A 24,542-nucleotide genomic window follows, 5' to 3' on the forward strand; every position below is an offset into this window, starting at 1 on the left:
GAATCACGGCGTTTTGGAGTTTTTTTGTGTGCGGCCCCCTGGCCACTCGCATGGCTGTGGTCCAGGATGACCATCGGGGCTTGCAACGACCATCGGGGCTTGCAACGAGACCCTTGTGGTAGGGTCCCGTGGCCGCAAGCCCCAGAGAGCTTCTGGCTCTAATAGCCCACAAACGGCAGGCGTTCGCTTGAGAACGCCTCCGTTTGTGAAGCCACCACCCCGCCACGCCTACAAAACGGTGCGAGCTGTCGATCAACAGCCACCCCTTTTGTAGTGAGCCACGGAGCGAGAGAATGTCTCTCTCGTTCCGGGGCTTGCGCACACACAGTGCAGCCACGGAGCGTGCGCAGAGCCCACCATCGACCCGCTTGCAAGCGCTCAAGTGCTTGCTAGCGGGTCTGAATCAGGCCCACTGTACCTGAACAATAGGCATACGTGTGCCAGCTATCATTGCCTTTGTGCTTCCTGTTGTGAAGGCCGCTGTGTAATGACTTCTGTCTAGTAATCTTGTCCCTGTGCATAGTTTTAGATGGCTGAATCTATGCTAAATGTAAAATATCCCATGCCTTACAATAAAAGGCGAAGAAGGAATAAATTCAATTTAAAAATTGTTAGAAAGACAGTGTTACAAGTTAGTATAAACCGAATGAGTCTGCATTGCCAATAAATGTAATAGAGCAGGATGTATTAGGCTCTATACATCTCCCGGTAATAGCTAATGGAATTGTGCTATTCACACTTATGTAATTTAATAGGCTGCCATTGTGTAAATAGGTTTAATATAGACAGATGAGTGAGATATATACGATAGCAGACTGGAAGTGTATTACTATTTTTCAAACCACAATTTAAGGGAAACTATACATTATTTATATTCAAAAGTTACTTTCTATATATTTGATTTTAATAATAAAGTCACCTTTTTGTATGCACATCTCTCTCTCTCAATAATATGAGTGACTTCTCTAGCATTGCTTTGTTAGAGATAAAACATCTCACTTTGGGACTTATTTTTCAAATGAAAAATTGCTGTCAACCCTCCAAAAACAGCTATAATGTCCTGGCTACTCCCCTGGCCAGGTCCGTAGTGTAAGCTACCACTTTACTTTTTACTCTTTGCTTGGCCCTGCTCTTATTATAGTCAATGTCCTGTCAAGAGCATGTTGTTATATTGCTGATGTACATAAAACCCTTACGCAGTGTCGGACTGAGGCATAAAGGGCCCACCAGGGGAATGCAGTGATAGAGGCCCATGCTTAAAGGGTGCGGTCATCCACCAGAGCGGGTGTGGCCAGCCACCACAGCTGCTTGGCTAACTATCAGGCAAATCTTGGTGTAGTTTCTATAGAAGCAAATCAATAACTTATGTTCATCCATGTTCCTGCTCCACAAGGTAACCGACCATCTAATACAGTAACAATGTACAATTCAGTGCACAGTGTAGAACATGACACCTACAGGAGGGGGTGGGCCCCCAGGCAGTGGGGCCTACCGAGCATTTCCCCTGTACCCCTGTGGGCCAGTCCAACCCTGCCCTTACTCATAAAGCCCTTATCTCTCCTGTTTACTATGTTACATCCCTAAGAAAGATAACCTGCTGCCCCTCCATGTCTGTGATGCTGGGGACTGACATGGAGGGGGTGAGTCAACCCCTTCATGCTGATGAAGCTGACGGATGCTGCTCCTCTCTTTTAGTAATGGTGGCAGCAGTGAATGGGGACAGCCCAGCAGCTGTCAGAGCACTGTGATAGCCTCCACTCCAGCGGTATGAAGAACAGGAGGCAGCGGGTGGTTTGGGCATGAGGCCACACCCCCTTTTCACGAACAGGATGTCCCGCCTGTGTCACGGCAAAAACTGGGAGGTAGGATCTTAACTGATGACGCAGCGGCTTTGTCCGGACAGAAAAAGAGGGTTAGTTTTTTTTCCCTGTGGATCAGTCCCTGCCACATGCAGCGGTTTTGTGCCGTGTATAATGTTAATGCCATGTGTTTGAATCTCTTTTCAATCTGTCAAACTGAAGACCGTGGCTGGGAGCCGTCCTAGTCAGTGGTTATCACGGCTGATGTATTTGTCACTTCCACTGAAATGAAGCAACGGAAAAAACATACGGTTTTTTTTACCCGACGGACAAACCGTTATGTGTGAAATAGCCCTAAGTGTTGACAATTTAACTACATCCTGGTAGGGGGCTTTCTAGGCTATTCTAGGTGCCTGTGTAGTCCCTGAACATCATTTTACTAAATGTTTAAACCATATGGGAAAGTTTTACTTTATTTTCCCACTTATATATGTGAGTAAGGGTATTTGGTGACAAGTCCTATGAATTATATTGCTGTAGTGGAGCCACACTGCTGTATTCATGTCCTGAAACGTACATTAGTAAAGTCCCAGAAAGCAGCTTTGCTCGGGCGTCTTCTGTTGTCAGCCAGCATGATGGGTGAGCTGTGCAGGAAGAACTTGTCAGCAAAGTCATTGGATTAAGCAAGTTACAGCCATCCGCAAAGAACTTTCCGACCAGCCAGCGTGCAGGGTTCTGTACTTGGTCTACAAGATTTCCCACTTTTTCACAGCCTCCTTGTCTAAGAGCAAAAATAAGGTTCAGAAAGGAAATGTTTAGAACTTATATATTTGCGCTTCCTAAAAGGAAATCCTGCTTTTATCTCCATCTGGGGACCTTGCAATGCTAGCTGCTGTTTTTAGCTGACATCATTCCATGATGTGATGTAGTCTGACAAGAGAGTGTTAGACAGTAGAAAGAATAATGTACATGTAAATGTACTTTTGTTAAGAGATAATAGGGAAGATGTATCAAGCCTTGGAGAGAGATAGGGGGAGATGTATCAAACATTCAAGAGAGATAAAGTGAAGTTGATCATAGCAACCAACCAGCTTCTAACTGTCATACTGTCATTTACCTAGCACAGTCTATGAAATCACAGAAGCTGATTGGTTGCTTTGGGCAACTGCTCCACTTTATCTCTCTCCGAGAGACCTATTTATCAGACGTTTTCAGGGGATAACCGCAAATATTAAGCATCCCCGAGATTTACTATAAAGGGATAGCAGCAAGAGGAACTTGGCCCATGTAGGATAATGCAGGGCCGCAACTGGGGGGGTAAGGGGACACGTGACCCGGGTGTCGGACTTGAGGGGGTGCCGGGGAGAGGCTGTTGGGAGGCTACATTGCTGCTTTTGTGGGTTTGGAGCCGCATCCCACTCTTGAGAGGCACAGAGACACTGTCAGTCTAATGTGGTGCCGGTCGCAAGCCAATCAGTGCTCACGGACCGGCAGCCAATCAGCAGAGGCTGCCAGCCCATGAGCTCTAATTGGTTCGTGAGCGTCGCCACATTACAATGACGGCAGTACTGACAGCGTCACCCCGAGCTCATCCACCACATAGCCCTGGCAGGTAAGAGAAGAGAGATGGGGCCTTACTGTGGCTTAATGTAAAAGAGGCCTTACTGTGGCATAATGTATAAGGGGCCTTACTGTGGCATAATGTAAAAGGGGCATTACTGTGGCATAATGTAAAGGGGGCCTTACTGTGGCATAATGTAAAAGGGGCCTTACCGCGGCATAATGTGTAAGGGGCCTTACTATGGCATAATGTATAAGGAGCATTACTGTGGTATAAATGTGTAAGGGGCATTACTGTGGCCTAATGAATAAGGGGTATTACTGTGGCTTAATGTATAAGGAGCATTACTGTGGCATAAATGTATAAGGGGCATTACTGTGGCCTAATGAATAAGGGGCATTACTGTGGCATAATGTGTTGTAAGGGGCATTACTGCAGCAGAATGTGTTATAAGGGACATTACTGTGGCATAATATGTTATAAGGGACATTACTATGACATAATGTGTTGTAAGGGGCATTACTGTGGCAGAATGTGTTGTAAGGCATACCTCCCAACTGTCCCGCTTTGAGTGGGACAGTCCCGATTTTCTGGGACTATCCCGCTGTCCCACCCGCGGGCCGCAGTGTCCCGCGGTTGGGGGGAAGCTGGGGAGAGCACAAAATTAACTGATGCCACACGGCATCTGTTCACCTGTGTAGTGAGAGCCTGGGGGCTGCCCAGCATCTCGGAGAGTGCTGGGCACGCCCCCTATAATGACACAAACGGGGGTTGCCGCGAGGCTTCGCCCCATTTCCAGAAGCCCTGCCCCCTTTTTGGGCGTGCGAAGTGTCCCTCTTCAAGGGATTAAAAAGTTGGGAGGTATGGTAAGGGGCATTACTGTGTTGCATAGTGTGTTGTAAGGGACATTACTGTGCCATAATGTGTTGTAAGGGGCATTCCTGTGTGGCATAATGTGTTGTAAGGGACAATACTGTGGCATAATGTGTTATAAAGGTCAGTAATGTGTGGCATAATGTGTTATAAGGGGTATTACTGTGTCACAAAACCACACACCCTTTTCGTCCTCTATGTTGTATTTTTTTTGAGCGGTGCCAAATTATGGCCTTGCCCCGGGTGACAAAAATCTTTGTTTCGGCCCTGGATAATGCCATCTCCAAATGTATGCGCCATAGTAGCCTATGGGCTACTAACATGCATATTTTTTTGCAGAGGGAGCCTTCAGCGGCTGCGTATCTGCAGTGTGCGCTGGGGGGCCGAACCAGCCAGAAGTGTGGTAGTGTTATCCTGGCAAGAGAACATTGATACATTCGCGCAAAGATGTTCATCTTCACTGTGTGAATTTACTGGGAAAAGAAATATCACATCCACATTAAACATACAGCTTGTGCTAAATATGCCCCCAAGACTTCATAGTTACATCTCTCCCTAAACATGATGAAATGTGACAATAGCACCATGCAGTGGGGGTATAAAGAGGGAGCGCTGTATCAGACAAAATGCTGCTGACTCCTGATCACCAGAATGGTGAATGCCTTATTACACACAATGGGATGTAGTCAGCTTCCCGGCATGCGGAATCCCGACGGTCTAAATAACGGTGCCGAAATCCTGCAGCGTCGGGATCCCGGCACCAGTAGGTTAAGTAGGGGAGAGTTAGAGTGCGGGGTTAGGGTTAGGCACTACGGGGAGGGTTATGGTTAGGCACCAGGGTGGGAGAGCTAGGTTTACGGTGTGGGGAGGTGGAGGTTAGGTTTAGGCACATGGGGGGGAGGTTAGGTTTAGGCACCGGGAGGGGAGTGTTAGGTTTAGGGTGCGGGGAGGGGGAGATTAGGCTTAGGCACTAGGGGGGAGGTTATGTTTAGGTACTGGGGAGGGAGGGTTAGGGTTAGCATACTTACCTATGGGTTCCGGGATTCTGACTGTCGGTATTCTGAATAGCGGCATCCCGACCGCCGGCAATTCATACCCCTCCCAATAACCTGTGTGTCCCAGCGCCAGTTCTGAAGAATAGAGAGTGACCTCATTACTCAAGGTGTCTTGTGCAGGCTAGTATTTGTAAATGATTCCCTAATTGACCATTTGGTTATTTTGAAAGTCTACAGTACAAACCACAAAAGCAAAATGGGGAGAAATTTAGCCCTGCCCTGTTTGTGCAAGACATGCCCATGTCGGACTAAACTAGCTGTAAGCTAGTTTTCAGGTGAACCTCTGTGAGAACCAGGAGGTGACATTCAGGTGTTGTATGAGGAATGAGGTGGGGTGTTGCCATGAATTATGTGATCGCTGCCCTGGGAATTGGTATGTTTTACCGCCGGACGCAAGTCCGGTGGTTGAAATCCCGACAGCGGCTGCCTGACATGGATGAAAATCCCGACCGTCCTTATGGTAAGTATAGACTAACCTAATTCCCTCCCCTAACTCTAACCCTCCTTAGGGGTGCCTAACCCTAACCTCCCCCCCAGTGCCTAACCCTAACCCCCCCTCTAAGTGCCTACACATAACCCCCACCTTACACCGCCGCATAAACCTAAGTCCCCCGGGGGGGTGCCTAACCTTAAGTCCCCCCCGGGGGTACCTAACCCTCCCTCCCCCTAGCCTAACCCTAACCCTCCCGGGGGGGTGCCTAGCCCTAACCCTCCCTCCCCCTAGCCTAGCCCTAACCTCCCGTGGGGGTGCCTAACCCTAAATCCACCCCGGGAGCCCTAAACCTAATCCCCCCGCGGCTATCTGTGCTCGGTGTCCTTTCGATCGGGATGCCGGGCGCCGGTCTCCCGATGTCGGTAAAATGACAGGAGTCTAGATTCAGATGCCTGTCATGTAACCCTTGCCGGGATTAAGCAGTCGGGAAGCCGGCGGTCAGGATTAGGTCCGCCGGCTTCCCGACTGCATAACCTGCCCTGACCTCCACTGTACAGTGCTACTGTTTGCTGCATTGTGCAATGGTGGACAGGGCCACAATGCAGAAGTAGTTATGTGATGTCGCAAAAGAGCGTACAAACACCAAACTCTCTATTAGCAACACTATCTCATCGTCAATAATTTGTGGTAACGAGACTTTGCCGGAGAAATGGTGATATCTCACAGGGACTCTCATGAGGTCTTCATGCACCAGATACATTCTATTAATTTGTAAATATGATCTGTAAGTAAGAAGGTTGTTCCTACACTACGATTGTACTACTGACGCTGGTTACGTGTAGTTTAGTTACAGAGATATAGAATTCCCAACATTTGTGAAGGTGTTAAAAGAAAAAGATATGGCTTGTTAATTGTTTGTCACTTTGGGCTTAAATGCCTTTGGTTTGATTTTGTCTGGACCGCTGCTTTAGGCTGCTAAATTATACATTTTTACATTTCTTCCTATCTTTAAGCCTGCCTCATCAATATTTAATAAACATCTGCTTTGCATAACTTGAAACAAATTTCTTCCTGCTTCTATAACAAGGATGAAATCATTGCATGCAGTGTTTTCTGGAATTATTCTTTCAATCTGTGTGAGTGAAAATGTTGGTTTAGAAATATGCTGCCTTGTTATGTTCATGGACCGTGCCTAATTAAACAGGCATGCTTAGTAATTAGACCACACATTTCATGTATATATAGATTTCCACATATTGTAATAAAGTAATAAAGTGGGCTAAAGTGCATGTGTTGTTTAATAAGAATCAATAGTTTGCCAGTGTTGGTTGATGGGTTTGCCATTTAAGCCAGATAACCGCCATTGATGGCGGAGGTGCAGCATTGTTTCTTTATTTTAGTGGGTTCTGGGGGCACGGAGATTATCCCAGCACTCTGCCTTCTGCTAAGCCCCATCCCCTTCCCTGATTGGCCCACTGTGCAGCACAAGCATGGATATCCATCAATGGGTGAAACTACCGATGATTCCCCATAAATGATTTAATGCCATCAATGCTAAGCACCCACGGTACCATCAATGGCGCCTAACCCTTACCTTATCTCTATCGCCTAACCCTTTCCTTTTCCCCATAGCCTAAGACTAACCTTCCTAGTGCCTATCTCTAACCCTCTCTCTAGCGCCTAACCCAAACCACCTCTCTATAGCCTAATCCTAACCTCCCCCAAGTGCCTGTCTCTAACCCTCTCTCTAGCGCCTAGCCCTTACCTCCTCCCCATAGCCTAACCCTAACCTCCCCCTAATGCCTATCTCTAACCCTCTCTCTAGTGACTAACCCTTACTGTGCCTCCTTCCCATAACCTAACACTAATCCCCCCAGTGCCTATCTCTAACTCTCTAGCGCCTAACCCTAATATCCTCCCCATAACCTAACACTAACCTTCCCATAATGCCTATCCCTAACCTCCCCCCCCTCTAGCGTAGGGGTGGGCAATAAGCGGCCCTCCAACTGTTGAAGAACTACACATCCCAGCATGCCTTGCCAAAGTTTCTCTATTTGGCCTTGCTAAAACTTTTGAAAGGCATTCTGGGAATTGTATTTCATCAGCAGCTGGAGGACCGGTTATTGCCCACCCCTGCTCTACCGCCTAACCCTTACCTCCTCCCCATAGCCTAACACTAACCTCCCCCTAGTGCCTATTCCTAACCCTCCCTCTAGTGCCTAAACTCCGTCCCATAGCCTAGCCCTAACCTCCCCCTAGTGCCTATCCCTAACCCTCACATCCTGCAGCCAAACCCTAATGTCGACATTCTAACAATGTTGACATCATAACTGTTTGACATTATGAATGAATGATTTATTAATGTTGAACTAATGACTAGTTATGAATGTAATAAATTTTTACTTTCAAAGGTGTGTGAGTTATTTTACTATTTTTTTACAGTGGGGGTATGGGTGCCGGCCGCCTGCTGGCACTTGTAGTTCCACAAGTGCTAAAGGGCAGGCACGCTGGCACGTTACACTGTAAAAAACAATAGTATTTATCTATTTTTTACACTATTACCCCTTCACCCACTGGCCAGGGGTGCAGGGAAGAGCCTGGGTCTTCAGTCTAAGCCTTGGGGGTGTTCCCACCTCTCCTGAGATCCCCAGCTTGGACTGACTAGCTTGGGATGGTAATGCTTTGGCCAGGAAGATCTGGTGAAAGGGTCCCCTGGCTATGGCATTACACCCCGGCTAGGTTTGAGTCCGATGCTGGTTTTAAAAATAGGGGGAACCCCACGCCATGTTTCCCCCCTATTTTTTAAAACCAGCACTGGCTCTGGGAGCCCAGTGCTGGTTCCTAAAAATACATTTGCACGTTTTTTCCCCCTGTATTTTAGAACCAGGACTGGCTCAGGAGCCTGGGATTGGTCATGCTTTGGGGGGTGGGACCTTACATAATTTAAAAAAAAAAACATTTATTTCTTTTTTCACATACAAGCAGCCTGCATGTACCTCACTGATATGTGCAGGCTGCATGTTTGGGTGAGTTTGGCTGCGGTCAGACTCAGCAAACTCAGGGATAATCACGATCACATACACCATTGAAAAACTTGATTCAGCAAATCATGATTCTTGGTAAATTTGTGACTTTCAGCAGGAAGAAGTTTCCCGAGTTTCAGCGATGCTGTGAGAGTTTAAACTCGGACCAGATACGATTCTTAGTAAATTTAGCCCTAAAAGTGAGATCTACTCAGCTTTATCTATGTACTAAGCCTTGGAGATAGATAAAGTGAACGGAGATAAAGTGCCAACCAATCAGCTTCTAAATGTAATTTTTCAAATATAACCTGTAAAGTGACAAGTAGGACCTGATTGGTTGGTACTTTATTTCCGTCCACTTTATCTCTCTCCAAGGTTTATTACATCCCCGACGCTCCATTGTGGCAGGGACTGATGTAAATGACCTACTGTAGAATAGCAACTGATGGCTGCCTCATCCTTTGCAAAAATTTAAAAAGGCGTTATATAAGTAAGGAATTATTAAACAGGTGTACAGCATTATACAAATTCAATTTATATTTAGTTTATCCATACTTACCTACTCTTCTGGAAGGTACTAGAGACTCCCTATGTTTCGGATAGTCCCCTACACCCCCGGAAGAGAGGGTGGATCTCCGGTATCACGCCCACTTCCTAGTGAAGTGGGCAGGATGGGGAGATAATACCAAGGATCGTCAGTCTGTAGAGAGTAGGCGTGGGGGCTAAAATTAAGCACATTTTATTGCTTTAACTCCGCCCCTCTCCAGGACCAGCAATTAGAGACATTTCATTGTGATGAGGGTGGGGCTTGAGAGCCCTGTCCTGCCCCACCCACTGGATAATTTAAAAGTGTGAGTTTATTATGTAGTACTTGTATAAGAAAGCTTATAAGCAAAATACAGTATTGTAATAATTATTTCTGTCTTATCTCTGGTTCACCTACTAATTTAATTATTTTCAAGCTCTTCTCTACGTGACTTCCAGGTTATTTAATGTGCTAAATTAAGGAATCATTGACACAGTTTAAGAACTTTTTGGCTTTTAATCTGGCATTCATTCCCCGACTAGCGCAGGATATAAAGTTTTGTGCGATAAAATATATATTAGATCTTTAATGTTTAATTCATGCTTTACTGCGTGTGCAATAAATATTAAAAATCTTTTTTTTTTTTTGTCAAATCTTCTGGAAGGGTTTATGAGGGAAACAAATGCTGGCTGGAAAAGTCTAAAAGCAATGGTGCCTGAATATTTTATACTTGTGTTTACTTTCACGAGTAAAAACCAGGTGCTTCTTTGCCAGTGATGTGCAGCTATTTTTCTAAGTGAAGTTCTTGAAAGCTTTAAACTTTCTGGCGGTTATTCCTCAGGATCCTCAGAAAGGGTTACAGACAAATCAAAATGAATAATTAAGGATCGTACTCACCCTTTATAAATTTGTGTATTCACTTGGGCATTCATTTATAATCTCGATTCGGTTTAATGGTAGTGTAATAAAGTCCTGTTTTCTCATTAAAGAGAGGTATATGGTCTTAAATAATCTAAAGTGCCAGGGCGTTCCCAGAAAAAAACAATTAGAAATGGTAATCCCAATTTTAGAAGAGACCATCAATATATAAAAAATTTAATATTTATTCTCTAAAGGTGAAGAGACTTAAGGTGTAAAAGATTTGAAAATAACAGTATTAAAATAAGGACAAAAAATACTAAAAGCAAAAAATAATATTAGATAGAAAATAAGAAGTACGGGGTGAATGGGAAAATGGAAAAATCGTGCCTCAAAATAGCAGCAATGCGTATCACAGATCTCTGTTGTCTGAGGAAGCATTAAAGGTGCCTACACGTATAGCGATGTGCTCACAATCCCACGATGTGTACGATTTCCCCCTGAACTCTCCCCGGGAGCTCCCCGGCAGTCGTGGGCACGATTTGGTCTGAAAAAGCTGGCAATTTGTGACACAATCTATCGTGCCTCCTAAACTATGCAGTGCATCGAGACTTGAGATCGTCAGATCTGCCCTACAGCATGGCAGATCTGAAGATGCGATGTGCGACCTGCGGAGACGCACATCGTGATTGTGAGTGGGGGACTCACGATTCGGGCATATTTTACACGATCTGTCGTTCCGATGTGTTGGAATCGGCCAGATCGGGTAAAATATCGCCATGTGTGTAGGCACCATAAGAGTTCTGCGATACGCGTTGCAGCTTATTTGAGCACTGTGCTGCTCCACACCTCAAGCGCCAATCCTTACTGTACCTCATAAATGAGACCTTTCCATCTCACTAGACCAGAGACGTATCTATAATGGGTGCAGGGTTTGCGGGCCCCTGGGTCCAGGGGGGCCCACACCGCACACCCTGCAGCCATACTTCCAAATACTTACCTCCCGCAGTCCCACTTCGACTGGAGAGGCGCTACATAGAACGCCTGGAAAGTGGCCACAGCGGCCACTTTACCGGCGTACTGCACATGTGCAGTAGGGAAATCGCCGGGAAAATGGCTGCCACACTATTTTCCCAGTGTACTGCGCATGCGCAGTATACTCCAGGCACAGACTAGTGCCCGGAGTCTACTGAATGTGTCAGTACGCCGCGGCCACCGGCTAGAGAAAAGGGGGCCCCTAATGGTGAGTGGACATGGGCCCCCTCCTCTCTAAATACGCCCCTGCACTAGATGTCACGGCCAGGGTTTCTCGGCATGGTAGTCACCGGGTATTACCTGTGAGGTCGTTATGGTGGGGGGGTCTCTGGCAGTGGTGCTGGTGTTTGGCGAGGGGCATTGGCTGCGCGTGGTTCTGTGCGGGCACATTGTCACTAGGCCTGGTGAGGTCTGGCGGTGTTTCCGTTCCATTGGCATGGGCGCCGCCATCTTGCCTGCGGCTATGTGATTCTGGCTGTCCAATCCTGGTAGGTCATGTGCTCATTCCAGCCAGTCACAGCACGGCACTGAGTATTTAGGAAGGTATTTAGGAAGGTCCAGAGCCTTCCTTCCTTTGCCAGTGCAACATGTTTCTCAGCTGCGGCTGAGAAAGAGTACCTGTGCCTTACCTGCCTGCTTGTATATGCTCCTAGCCTGAACCTTGCCTGCTCCAACCTGCTGGACTTACCCTGCACCCTCCATATACCTTCTTACCTGCCTGAGTACCTGAACCTGCTGTTTCCCTGCACCCTGCTTCATTTCATTCCCAGCTGGACTTCACTACCTCTGCCTGCATCAGTTATAGCTCACCAAACCTGCATTCAGTTACAGCTCATCAAGCCTGCATTTAGTTACAGCTCATCATACCTGCATTCTGTTTTCAGCTCACCATACTTGTATACTGGACTGTTCCTGCCTGTCACTATCTGGACATTTTCTCATTAACCCCCACTACAGTTATCAAGTTCACTGTAGTGCTATACCTGGACTTTTTCATTTGCCATTCCCATGTCTTCTAAGTCACTTATTAAAAACTCCACTTTTTCTTTTAAGTCTGCTTCTGTGTCTGCTCCTATCACCACCCCGGGTCCACAACAAATTCAGAACCTCACACTAGACCCCCCCCCAAACTGGAGAACCCAAATATGACCTGCATGCCCAGTGAAGCCTGGGCCTCTGGTGAGTGAAGCCTGGGCCTCTGGTGATTGAACCCTGCCACTGTTAGTCCTGCTCACAGTGAATAACAGTACAAAATTCTGAAGCACGCCCTTGTCTTCAGACTACCAACCTAACATGAGCAAACTATTTTAATAAAAGGAAGGACATGGAAGTAGTTATTATTTTTATTATCATTATCCATTTATTACTTTTGTAAATGTTGGTATATGCTTTAATGTTGGTTGCACTCTGGAAACCCTTTTGGTTTGTAATGTTGAACATCTGGCACCCAACGAGAAAACCTATGCCTAGCCCTGTGCTACCTTAGCAAATATTATATTAGTGCTGGATTCAGATGATGAAAGTATTGATTACATGTTAACATTGTTACAGCACTGTGATGAATACTGCACTCTACGAAATAATATACATTAACAATTAAAAAGAAATCAAAGCCTCAGCCTTTAATTAAAGAAATGTGATCAATCATGAGCATTAGTGTGTCAGGGTTTAATCATACGGTACTATACACAAACAGACGTGCTTGCTACGATTAGCTTTGTTGTTGATACAAGTGAGGTGAGTTGTGAGATTAAAACTGACATCCTCATGTTAATTTATTTAATCATTATGTATTTAGGATATTAAAGATACGCTAATATTCTTACTTTAAGGTCTACCCATTGTTTACAAAGAATAAGCATGGTAGGAGCATACTGTACCTACGTACTTTTTGCTGTTCCCCTTCGGGAGATCCCAGACGGGGAGGTGCTGTACAGGGAACAAGTGTGGGGGCTATGGAAATGTGATTTGCATTATCACGGCTCGTCCCCGCTACAGAATCACTTGCCTTTTTTTGAAAACTTGTTTCAGGGAGATTATAGTTGTTAAAGCGTATTATTGAGGGGGCGTGTCTAGCTCCACCTAAAGGGCGTGTCTAACTCCTCCCATAGGCGTATCTAGCATAAATTCTTGTTGCGAGATATTTCTAAATAATATTAGTAACAATATATTTTTGGAAATTATGCAACTATTGCTGTTGCTTGCAATACTCAAGTTCTTGTTTGTAACTATTCGCTGTGATATTTCTTTTCTTCTCACAAAGCACAATATACATGATAAATGTGATGCCTGTACAATATATTCCAAATGCAATTTGTCTTTGTGTGAATTCATCCCTAAGCATAACTTCCTAGCCGAGTTGACTGAGAATATGTTGCTAAGTATGTTTTTTGGTGTGTTAGAAGCTATTTCATTGTGAACACTGGATTGCCTGCAACTTTATATTTATTGGCTGTGCTGTTTTCCATACCTTTATAGTATCCTCCAAATCATTACCGACACCCGATACTCGAATCAAACACAACTTACTCCTATCCGAGGAATGGATTGTTATCTGTAATACTACGTCATACTTAACATGAGCTACTTTGAGGATTTGGTTTGGGATCGTGATAGTATTTATTTAAACAGGCTGCTTATAGTGCACCACATATCGCTGTATTAACCAGCTACGTAAAATATACTTACCTATAGATCACCCTTATCAAGGTAGCTATTTTTTTGAAACATATGTATCATTCAACTACTTTTGAACCTATATTTCACCTAAATACCATTGGTTTACCACATCTGATAAGAAATTACAGACTTATGCTGACTATACACCTGCACGACCAGCGTAAGATAAGATTCGACTTACGATTTCCCTTGAAGTCCCAGGCAGCTCCCTGGCAGTCCCGAAGGCACTTTGGACACACGGTGTACATTCGATCTCACGATACGATCAATCGTGTGCCTGCTGAAAAACTGTTCATCATTCTTCAAAATGTCACTGAAATGACCAACGATGCATCGCATGGTGAAAAACACGGCACGATCAGCATATGAATACGATGGATCATATGGGCTGCACATGTGATAATACGATACGTTTTAGGCGTTGTGGGAGTGCGCATCGGATCGTATCCAATTTAAAAAATACATGATTTCTACACGATTCATCGTACGATGCGTCAAAAATCGGGCAATCGGCCCAAAATCGTGCAGGTGTATGGCCAGCATAACTTTAATAAACATCTTTTGGTAAAAAAATGGATTTTAAAACATTTTGTTGTATTGTATTTTTTGTGCGTTCACAGTGAGCAACTTACATTGGGAATAATATCTCCCCCAGTATTTTGACTAAAGATTACTAATACAAATGCTTACCCTCAGTCACAGCTCACACTAGTAGCAGCAGAGGCTGTAACTCACTGCAGCATACACACACATTGATAGTCACTGTGATCAGACTGCTGGGTTACCATGAAGGGGTTCATGAGCAATGACAGCAGAGGCTCCTTAGCACCGACAGCAGTCACAGTGACTGCAGGAAATCACTGTCTTTGCTCAGCAGCTCCTTGGTGGTCCTCCGGCAGGTTGAGTTGACCTGCAGGGAAGAATGTGGGATTTATAATTAACAATACATGGCAGCAGGAGAGTAAATAGTGATCCTGGAGATAGACAAATATGACTAGAATCCTGTGTCATTGCTGAGATACATGGCACATATCCCAGTGATGTAACTGGTTCCTTGGCTACATTCCTACCAATACTATATTGTAGAAAAGAGGAAGGGGAGTGGGTATGGACTGCACTGTATAATATTAAACATAATAAGAGGTGCTACCATACTGTGACTTGTAGTACCATACACCAAAAATAATCTGCAGGTGCACACTCTAAGCACTAAGAATACTGATAGTCAAAACAATTATAATAAACTCTACAATTAACATGGAGTATAAATGAAGTTCTAAGTAAATGTTTGGCCAAACATGCATGTACATCTACCATGTGAAGGTGACCTTCATCAAATGGGTCCCTAACATTCCTAATACTAACACATTATGTAAATTTATCAAGGACTTATCATAGTAGTGCTCAATCTAATATTTCTGTATTTGTGTATATAAAGTGCACTTGAAGATGTCTCCTTCCTGGTACTAGCACCCCTTGTCAGGGACCCATCTGATGGGGTTCACCGTGACGTGGTAGATGGGCACGCATTTTTTGTTCAAACATGCTATTAATTGTAGAGTTTATCATAATTGTTTTGACTATCAGCATTCATAGTGCTTAGAGTGAATATTGTATTGTTTTCACCCAGAAAATGCCTGTTGTGTCCACTGAGTATAGGAAAAATAGGTATTAAATGGAATGTGTATGATATGTATGATTTTTAAAAGGAAAGGTAACCAATTTAAGAATATATTATAAATACATGTTTAATGCTTTTCAGTAATTAATAGAGGCGTTGATACACAAAATAATTATAGTTAATTATTGTCCCTTTATTGGTATTTTGTTTGTTATTGTTGTAATAGAAATTGTGTTATGCCCTTTTGTGACAGGGAATGTTTAGCATAGCTTGTGTTTTTATAAATTGGAATTTAATGTGTTCTTTCATGCTGTGATCTCTTTGGTGATTAGAAGTAATACTGTTGGTTCATTTTATTAAAAATTCTAATTGCTTCCAGATAAAGATTCTTGAAGGAGAAATCTCTGACGGAGAAGTGTTTTTAAGCATTTGTGCAAATACTAGTTTAATATATTAACTTTATCCCTGCTTAACCATTACATTGATCGGTATGTCACAGTACTTAGTGATGTGGATTAATACTCTGTTAGGTACAACACCCCCACCCCACCCCCAAAAAAAAACACAAGCAAAAAAGGTTTTTTATAAACTTTTATGTGCCCTTGAACATGTTTGACATGCGATGATTAATAATCATTTGAGGAGGTTACTAGAGCTCAATTTATTCGTGTTGATAGAAATTAAACGGAGTTAACACCGAAACTGCAGCGTTCCCTAACGTGTGGATGCAGGTGAGTATGGTAACATTGGGAACAATGGGTTTCAAAGTCAACACCATCTACATACATTATTCTAGTGTTAATGAGGGGAATTCAATTCTCGATGATGTATGTGAAGTTCGTTTCGATCGCCATGGGGGCGCTCAAATAGCTGACACCTTGCGGACATTGACATCTCTAATTTTCCCTTGCACCCCATAAAGAAATGTAGGAAAATTAGCAATGTTAGGCTACTGTAATTCACAGGGACAAATTTCTGAGAATTGAATTCCTAAGACTGCTAGTAATACATGTATTACTAATTATACATTCAGGGTTGGACTGGCCCACAAGGGTCCTTTTAGGGACCCACTGCCTGAGTGCCTTGTACATTGCTGCTCTATTAGAGGGTCAGTTACCTTATGGAGCAGGGCCACTGATAAACATCGGGTTTTAGTTTGCTTCTATAGAAACTACACCAAGATTTGCCTAATGGTTAGCCAAGCAACTGTGGTGGTTAGCCACACGCCCTCTAGTGGATGACCACACCCTTTAATCATGGCTTCACTCTCCCGGTGGGCCCTTTATGGCCCAGTCCGACACTGTAATAGATTATACATATAATACATTATAACGCCATTGAGTATGTGGACTTTTGCTTTCAGTCCATTCAGCTACCCTGACATAAAGGATGATGCACAGTGGGGAAGGAGCACGTATTCCTTACAGCTCTATGACAGACAGCTAGACATTTAAAATAGCCTATGTCGGGTACATGTAGGTTAGAGGTGTATGTGTCTGTGTGGAGTCTTTTAGAGAAAATGTAAGATTAAGGGAAATATTATATGAATAGTTACTAAAAAAGAGAACTTTAAAATGACTGATAAGTGAATAAAAGGTGACATTTTAAGCGAATCAGGTTTTGCAGAGGAACAAGCCTCACAGTCTACTAAATCAACGTTTGCTTTGTCTTTTAATGGAATGCTATTCCACTGTATTTTGCTACTTGTGATACCTGTCTGCCCCCTCCGGGAGCTCCAAGGGGATGTGGTGGGAGGACTCAGGGGGCATTGAGTAGTCAGTTGGGTAGTGTAATTATATAATCGTGGTCCCACTTCAAATTGCTGTGATTCCCTGCAGTTCAAGGCAGAGGTATGGCCATGATGACGCAGTTCGGCGCAAATCGCGTTATCAAGCCACACGGACCACTAACTTCCCTTGCGAAGTTGGCGGCACCAGGCGACAACAGGCAGTCTCTGGGAGACTTGTCTATTTTTCGGGGCGTCTGGGAGAGTCACCCGAGATTCGGGAGTTTCCAGGTCAGTCCGGGAGATTAGGTAAGTATGCTGTATTGCTAAAACAGCATTTTGCTGAATTTGTTCTCTATGAATTGAGTGAGATTTGAACTTTTTGCTTGTATCTGTTTCACACCTTATTTCCTAATATTTCATATCAAAACAACATTAGTGATGTTAAACTTCTTATGCTAAATTGTAACACCAGATTTAACAAGGTGTGTGAATACATTGTTACAAAAACAAACTGGCCCCAGTTATAAAAAAAACAAACACATCCCCCACCCTTCAGTTGTCCTATGGTAATTATTTTATTAGCTTGAAATTAATTCGCCCGGTACTGTATACTGAACAGGAGAGTACTGTTTTTTACTTTTTCAGTACGTTTTTTGTTACAACATTATTATAGTTTATCAAGCTGTTTATCCAATCAAACTTATGATTGATGAGTCAGCAAAAAGGTTTTTTTTTTGTTATGTAAGTGTATTGCAATAATATGTGTCACATTGGTTCTTTGCCCAGCTCGGTTGAGAGAACACAATCTGGCCAAGTGGCTGATTTTCTATTTTAAATTTATTCAATTACAGTACTTTACTTTGCTTCTAAGCAGAATGTTCCCATATACATTGCATGGGGAAGAGAAAATTGCTTTATCAGTCTACTTATGTGTTAGTATGCGCTCCTCGCCCTATGCTGACGTTCAGTCCAATCTAAATCATTCTAAATTAGCGAAATTTTTTCTAAATTAGCGAAATTTTTTCTATCAGTTAAAAAAAAATTTTTTCATATCCTCCTCTCGTCTTAGCTGCGCAAAGAGAACTAATGTTTAATGTACAATGAAAGCTTGTACAAATAAGTGAAAATCTTTTTGAATTTATAGTATATTCGACCAGGCAATTAACTGGGTTTTAATTAAGTCGATTAATATGTCTCAACTTGGTGATCTTTTTAGAGAATCAGATTTACAGTCAGCTCCGGATTCAACGTGTTATGTAAATAAATATTTCTTGGAGCTTAGATTTTGCCTAGATTCTGAATATATTTAATTTTTCTTGGAAAGGAATTTTTTTTTTTAAGTGCATGAGTGAGATAAAAAAAAATATATACACAAGGAAGTGTTTTTAAAAGCAATTTACATAAGCATTAGCCTAGATAGCAATTAGCTTCACATTCTTGACAGGCAGTTTATTCACTTTTTTTTTTTCTTTTAGCTCTATGTATGGCAGCATATATTCAATGAAAGACTCATTTGAAGGGGAAATTTACAGAAAGATGTTAATTGTTGGTATTTGACCTCAATTTGTGCACTTACAGTTTTGCTACTTTCCTAAGGGAAATTAAGTCGCATTATGAGCTTTTGCACTTACAGTATTTCCATGAGAATAAACCAATTATAGATCATTTGGTTATAAAAATGAAATTAAGCCTGTATAGTCAAAGTAGGGATTAATTGAAGGTAGAGACGAGCCCAGCTACGATAAGAACGCTATCTCTAAAACCACTTAGTAAACAACATTGCAAACTAATAATAAATGTTAATAAACTGATATTTAGCTTGTCATTGCTACACATCAGCCACATTGTTTGGGATAACGGCAGAGCTGACCCTGACCGATTTAGTGCCCTAGACAAGATTTTAGCTGGTGCCCATTAAACAACTTTTGGGCAGGCTGCCATGACTGTTGGGCGCCCTCTTGGAGCAATGATGCCCCAGTTATTCACCTATGCGGCCTTTACCCAGGATCGGCTCTAGATAACGGGCTACACTTTGTGGAGAAACATAAAATGAGCACAGGTATTAAGTGCTAGCAACCTCTTTGCATAATGCAGAAAGTACTGTAAGTAAGGATACATTTTTCATCTTTTATACAAGTTCACATTTGTTTTCTTTCCCTAGGAGACTGAACTTTTGGATATAAGTCTGGTAAAGGACGCCAGGTGTGGAAAACATGCCCGAACTCCAAAGGTAAGAAGTTATATGTGAAAACGTATTGCGGCGGGGCTGTGGTAACCCGATTCCAATGTAGCTTATCCTTTTTTGGTTCAAAGTAGCACAGTAAGGTGCAAAATAAATGTATAATATGCTCATTGTTTAGTGACCTAATTGCACCTACCTGCCTGCTATGCGCAGCGGTGAGGTGGGTACTGACACATCTCTGTGTCCTTGGAACTGATCGCAGGGAATCAAATCAGCAAATGGATTTGTAATTTTGCTAAACCATCCGAAAATTAGGACCGCTACACCCAATGATTTCTACTTTTTATTTTATTTTTCCCCTAACGTACCTTATATGAATCATGAGGTCAGCCATCGCTCTACTGCAAGCTAAACCAGTAAAAAGCAATTTAACAACCAAACCTTTCTCGCAGACAGCATTACTAACGATACCTTTAAATAGTAAAACAGCTTATGTCCTTTGTGGCCACTCATCCTTGTGTCAGTCCAAACCAGCAAAGGACTTCTCACAAATACTAGCAAAATAGATAATGGAGCGCTTGTAGTGCACTACATGGATGTGACCATGTGTATGGTTTCACGCCAAATGTAAGCGCACTTCAGAGTAGAAATTATAAGGCTTATCTGATTGTATGATCTTCCCAAAATTAGCAATTTCCACCTCAAGGACAGAGTATTAGCTGACAGTTGTGGACTACCAGGTGCATTACCCTTAAAATACTTTTTGACGTCCATGTCAACATAAAATGTGCTCACAATTTTAAAATACATTTTTGCCTAATCTGAAGTATAGAGATCCAGCTAAAAGCAACCTCAATTTATAGTTGTCTCTCTGAAGGAATGGGTATTTTTGACCGTCGGACGTCAGCCCGGCGGTTCAAATCCCGACGCCGGCAGCCCGATGCACAAGATCCCGACAGCGGAGGTAAATTAAGTATTCCTAATCCTTTCCACCCCCCCTCTAACCCTAACCCTCCGTTAGGGGTGCCTATCCCTAACCTCCCCTCCTAGTGCCTAACCCTCCCTCGTAAGTGCCTAAACCTAGCCCCCCCTCCCTGCACCCTAAACCTAACCCTCCCGGGGGGGTGCCTAATCCTAACCTCCCCCCCTTGTACCTAAACCTAATCCCCCCTTCCCCTAGCCCTACCCTAACCCTCCTCGGGGGTGCCTAACCCTAAGTGAATAATGCCAATGTTGTCTAACTTCTGACATTATAACATACAAGTACTAAAAAAAGCAAATATTTTGCACCTCCACCCAACTGTATGATGATAACATTGAAAAATGCTATAAATCACAATAAATCACTTTAAATCCCACTGTAACTTTAATGGAAAGCAAGTGACTTGTACGATCTGATCCACAGCTATAGATGTGTTGTGATGGCTGAATGTACAGTATTATGCATTTTATCAACACTTGGAAAATGAGCAAGTAGATGGGATCAAATCTAATCAAAAAGACACAAGTCTTAGTTGAGACTAATGCGTTTCTTGCAGCTGAAAAAGAAAATCTATACAACAAAATTACCCATACGTTTATAATGACTGTGTATCGCCTGGATATTTTTTTTCTGCTTTATGTCCTTTGTCCCTAAACATGACTTTGTGACTGTTACATTATAAAAGTAACATGCCATTCTGTTCTCATTCCGCTTACTCTGGAAGGTAACCAATTATCACAAGGTTCCAAGTAAAAGTGCTTTTAGATGTCCTGAAGGATTTTCACACAAGGATAAGGCTTAGGAAACAAGTATTTTTGTACATATAATATTTATAACACTGTGAGTTTTTCAAGAATGTGCTTTGGGTGTTCTCTTAATGAAATACAGGAGGGAGATAATTCTGTGTCTCAAAAAACTGCTTATATTAATGAAATGTTTTTATTTTTTAATTAAAATATAGTTACAAGATTTGTGATGATTACTACTTAAAAATTTAAAACTACTCATCATTTCATAGGCAAAGGCAGGGGGTGTTTCCAGTTGCCCAGAAACCCCCCTTCCCCGACCTGGTCAGAAGCTCAAATTATAACCACAATAGCAATTGTTTATAATATGATCTTACTCAGGGCCGTAGCTAGGGTAGCGCGGCCGGTGCCATCGCGCAGGGCACCAAAGGTCAGGGGGCGCTGTTTGGGCCTGTCAAATTTCTGTTTATTATCATTCTTGCTTGTAGCTTCCTCTTATTTCATCCCCAGCATCTCCTGGCCTCTCCTATCTCTTCCCTGGCCCTTCCCCATGAAACCATGGCCCTTTTTTGGGTGCATTATGTCCCTTTGAAAAATGAGGGGGCGTCAATGCTCTTTCTGGCACAGGGCACCAAAAAGTCTAGTTACGGCTCTGATCTTACTGGAGCTGAGGCCACAACATGCAGTGTAAGGGACAGAACAGAGCTGCTGCTGCCCATGCCCAATGGTAGCAACTTCTCCTACTCAGTCTGCTGTGTGTGTGGATCTGATAAATCAGTGCATTGGACCAGAGAGCAGCTATCAGCAAGAAGAGACAGGCATAAGGTGGGCAAATGTGTGTTTAGAAAAAGATGGGAGGTCAGGTGTAGAGTACAGATAAAGATAATAGGGCCATAGCTCCTTCAGTGGAATTATTTTCAAGGGGCACGATATCTTCAATGGGGAAAGCTCACACACCCCTAAGCATACCATCCCCATAGTACTGTGGCCTGCAATTTCTAATGGTAGCCATGATTGAACTTAAAAAGTCCACAGCACATGCACTTTCATCTGCCACTGGCATGTGGTATACCCCCCGACTTGATGTGGTTACACTATGCTGAGGAACACAAGGAAAATGGTTGGAGGCTTGGGCTCTAGTGCAGTGATAGGCACATGAATATTGAATATTAGTTCAGCCCTTTTTTACATGAATATTAATTCAGTCCACAATATGGCTACCCCTTTGTGCATATGTGACAGGTCCACTTTAAGGCAGCCTTGAGTTACATTTGTTTGTTACATAGCAATGGCATCCCTCCGGTGCTTATGGCATTTCTTAGTTGGAAGTTTTCTTCCCTGAGGCCTAAATTCCTGTTTTGTTCTCTCCAGATGGTATTTTCAAGCAGTATATTTATATCCTATTTTATATTCTCTCTTATAATCCCCTTCCAAATAGCCTTTGTTGCCTTCTACCTTCAATGTATATAAAGCTGATTTAGAGTTTAAGCTTTTTCTGTGCTGCAGTTATCTGTAATCCTCTGCACTTTGGACTTTCTTCACCATTCATTCCTGTCAATTTCCAAGTCATGATAACACTAATTTTCATGTCACAAACTACAAACTAAATTGTCACCATACGCTCTGAGGAACAATAACTGTTCAGCTAGTAAAGACAATTATGTCAGGTTTTCGGTGGCTTTTTTTGGCAAAATAATAATAGTACGATAAGAACACATTGTTTCTTCCCCAAACCTTCTATGTCATCAAGACATTCCAACAGGAAAACAAATAGCAATTATATTCCCATGAGAAACAATAGCTGTTTAGGCAATCCAAATTGGTAACATTCTAACATTATAAAATACATGTTGTGTTATCTTAGTGAATGACTTCACTTTCTAAACGTAGCACAGGAGAGTATAGTATTTCATTTCAGAATGGAAAAGAGCAAACATAGCTGTAGACTAAACCTGGCCGCTAATTTCCGCGCCGGACCAATTCAATTGCCGGGGATTCCTCGCGTGGGAGTCCCCGAGACCCCGCGCGTGACTCCCCACAGTCGGACTTTACCTCGCAGCTCCTGGAGATGCGAGGTAAAATCCTTGTTAAAGCAACCAAATCGGCCTCGCGTGCGGGGAAAAAACACATTGATTCTGCAGTTTACGCGGAATCAATATGTTTACACGCGAGTCCCGATTTTACGGTGCGGGAAAAAGGCTATTTAATTGAATAGCTTTTCCCTGCACCACAGGGATTTTGGACGCCAATTAGTCGTGGGGACAACCTCGCGGCTAATTGAAATCTGCCCCATAGGTTTAAATAATGAAACATTGCGCAATTAGTTCAGGATAAATGCCAAGTCTGCAAATGAAGGCTGCTCCAAATAGATCCACAAACAGAACCACAACAGATTTGCTTATGTCTACCAGTTACTGTGCTAAGTGGTAGAGTGGCTCTGTTATACAGCTAACTATAGCAAAAACTTTTCTCCAAACTGAACTTTTCACCTCTAATTGAATCCGGCCCTTAGTGGGAGATTTATCAGACCATCTAAAGAGGACAAGTGGAGATCTTGCCCATATCAACCAATTAGATACTAGCTATCATTTATCTAGTACAGTCTATAAAATGGTAGCTAGAATTTGACTGGTTGCTATGAGTAAAACTTCCACTTTTACTTTTTAGAAGGTTTGATAAATCTCCCCCTTATTAGTTAATGCAGCCAAAGAACACATTTTTTTGCCAACGTAACCCATTTCAGCTAGTTTTCTACTTGCAATAAACAGGATTGAAAGGATTACTTGCTGGTAATAAGGGCCAGATTAAGACTTACTTATGCGGGCCCCTACCAATAAAATTGTCAAAATGATATACTGTACTGGTGATGTTATTAAAAAGTATGATGTGTGAAAACTTCCAGAGCAACACGCTGTAGTTAACATTATGCCACAGTGTCTCCAGTGGGTTTGGTATAATAGATAGAAAAGAATAAGATAGACAATGTCTAGATAGACAACAGATGTTAGACAGGCAATAGGTCGACAGGTACAAAAGGTCGACAGAGTCAAAAGGTCAAAACAAAAATTATTGGCACAAAAATCTTCACAAAAAGCCTAATCTTCACCCTAACCCTCTCCTTGATGCCTAACCCTCCCTCCAGGTGCCTAACCTTCCCTCCAGGTGCCTAACCATCCCTCCAGGTGCTTAACCCTAACCATCGGGGTAAGTGCCTAACCCTAACCTTCCATTCTAGTGCCTAACCCTATGGTAAGTGCCTAACCCTAATAAAAAAATCAAAAAGGTGTTTTGACCATTTTCGTGCCAATAATTTTTTGTGTCGACCTTTTGACCCTGTCAACCTTCATCCATATTGACCTTTTCTGTGTCGACATTTTGTCCCTGTCAACCTATTGCCTCTCTAACATCTGTCTATCTAATGACTGGAACCCGTCACCAGT

General features: G+C 42.9%; 1 protein-coding gene across 3 annotated transcripts in view; it reads left to right on the forward strand.

Annotated features, from left to right (window-relative positions):
• PLCB1 (phospholipase C beta 1) overlaps positions 1 to 24,542 on the forward strand; it is an 808,463-nt gene that overhangs the window by 238,257 nt on the left and 545,664 nt on the right. For all 3 annotated transcript variants that reach the window (XM_088478043.1, XM_088478041.1, XM_088478042.1), the window contains exon 3: positions 19,354 to 19,422. In XM_088478043.1, the coding sequence (XP_088334169.1) occupies positions 19,354 to 19,422 (69 nt within the window). The remainder of the gene's footprint in view (positions 1 to 19,353; positions 19,423 to 24,542) is intronic.

Source organism: Taudactylus pleione, unplaced genomic scaffold (genome assembly GCF_031769625.1).
Source record: "Taudactylus pleione unplaced genomic scaffold, aTauple2 ptg000206l, whole genome shotgun sequence".
NCBI lineage: Eukaryota > Metazoa > Chordata > Amphibia > Anura > Myobatrachidae > Taudactylus > Taudactylus pleione.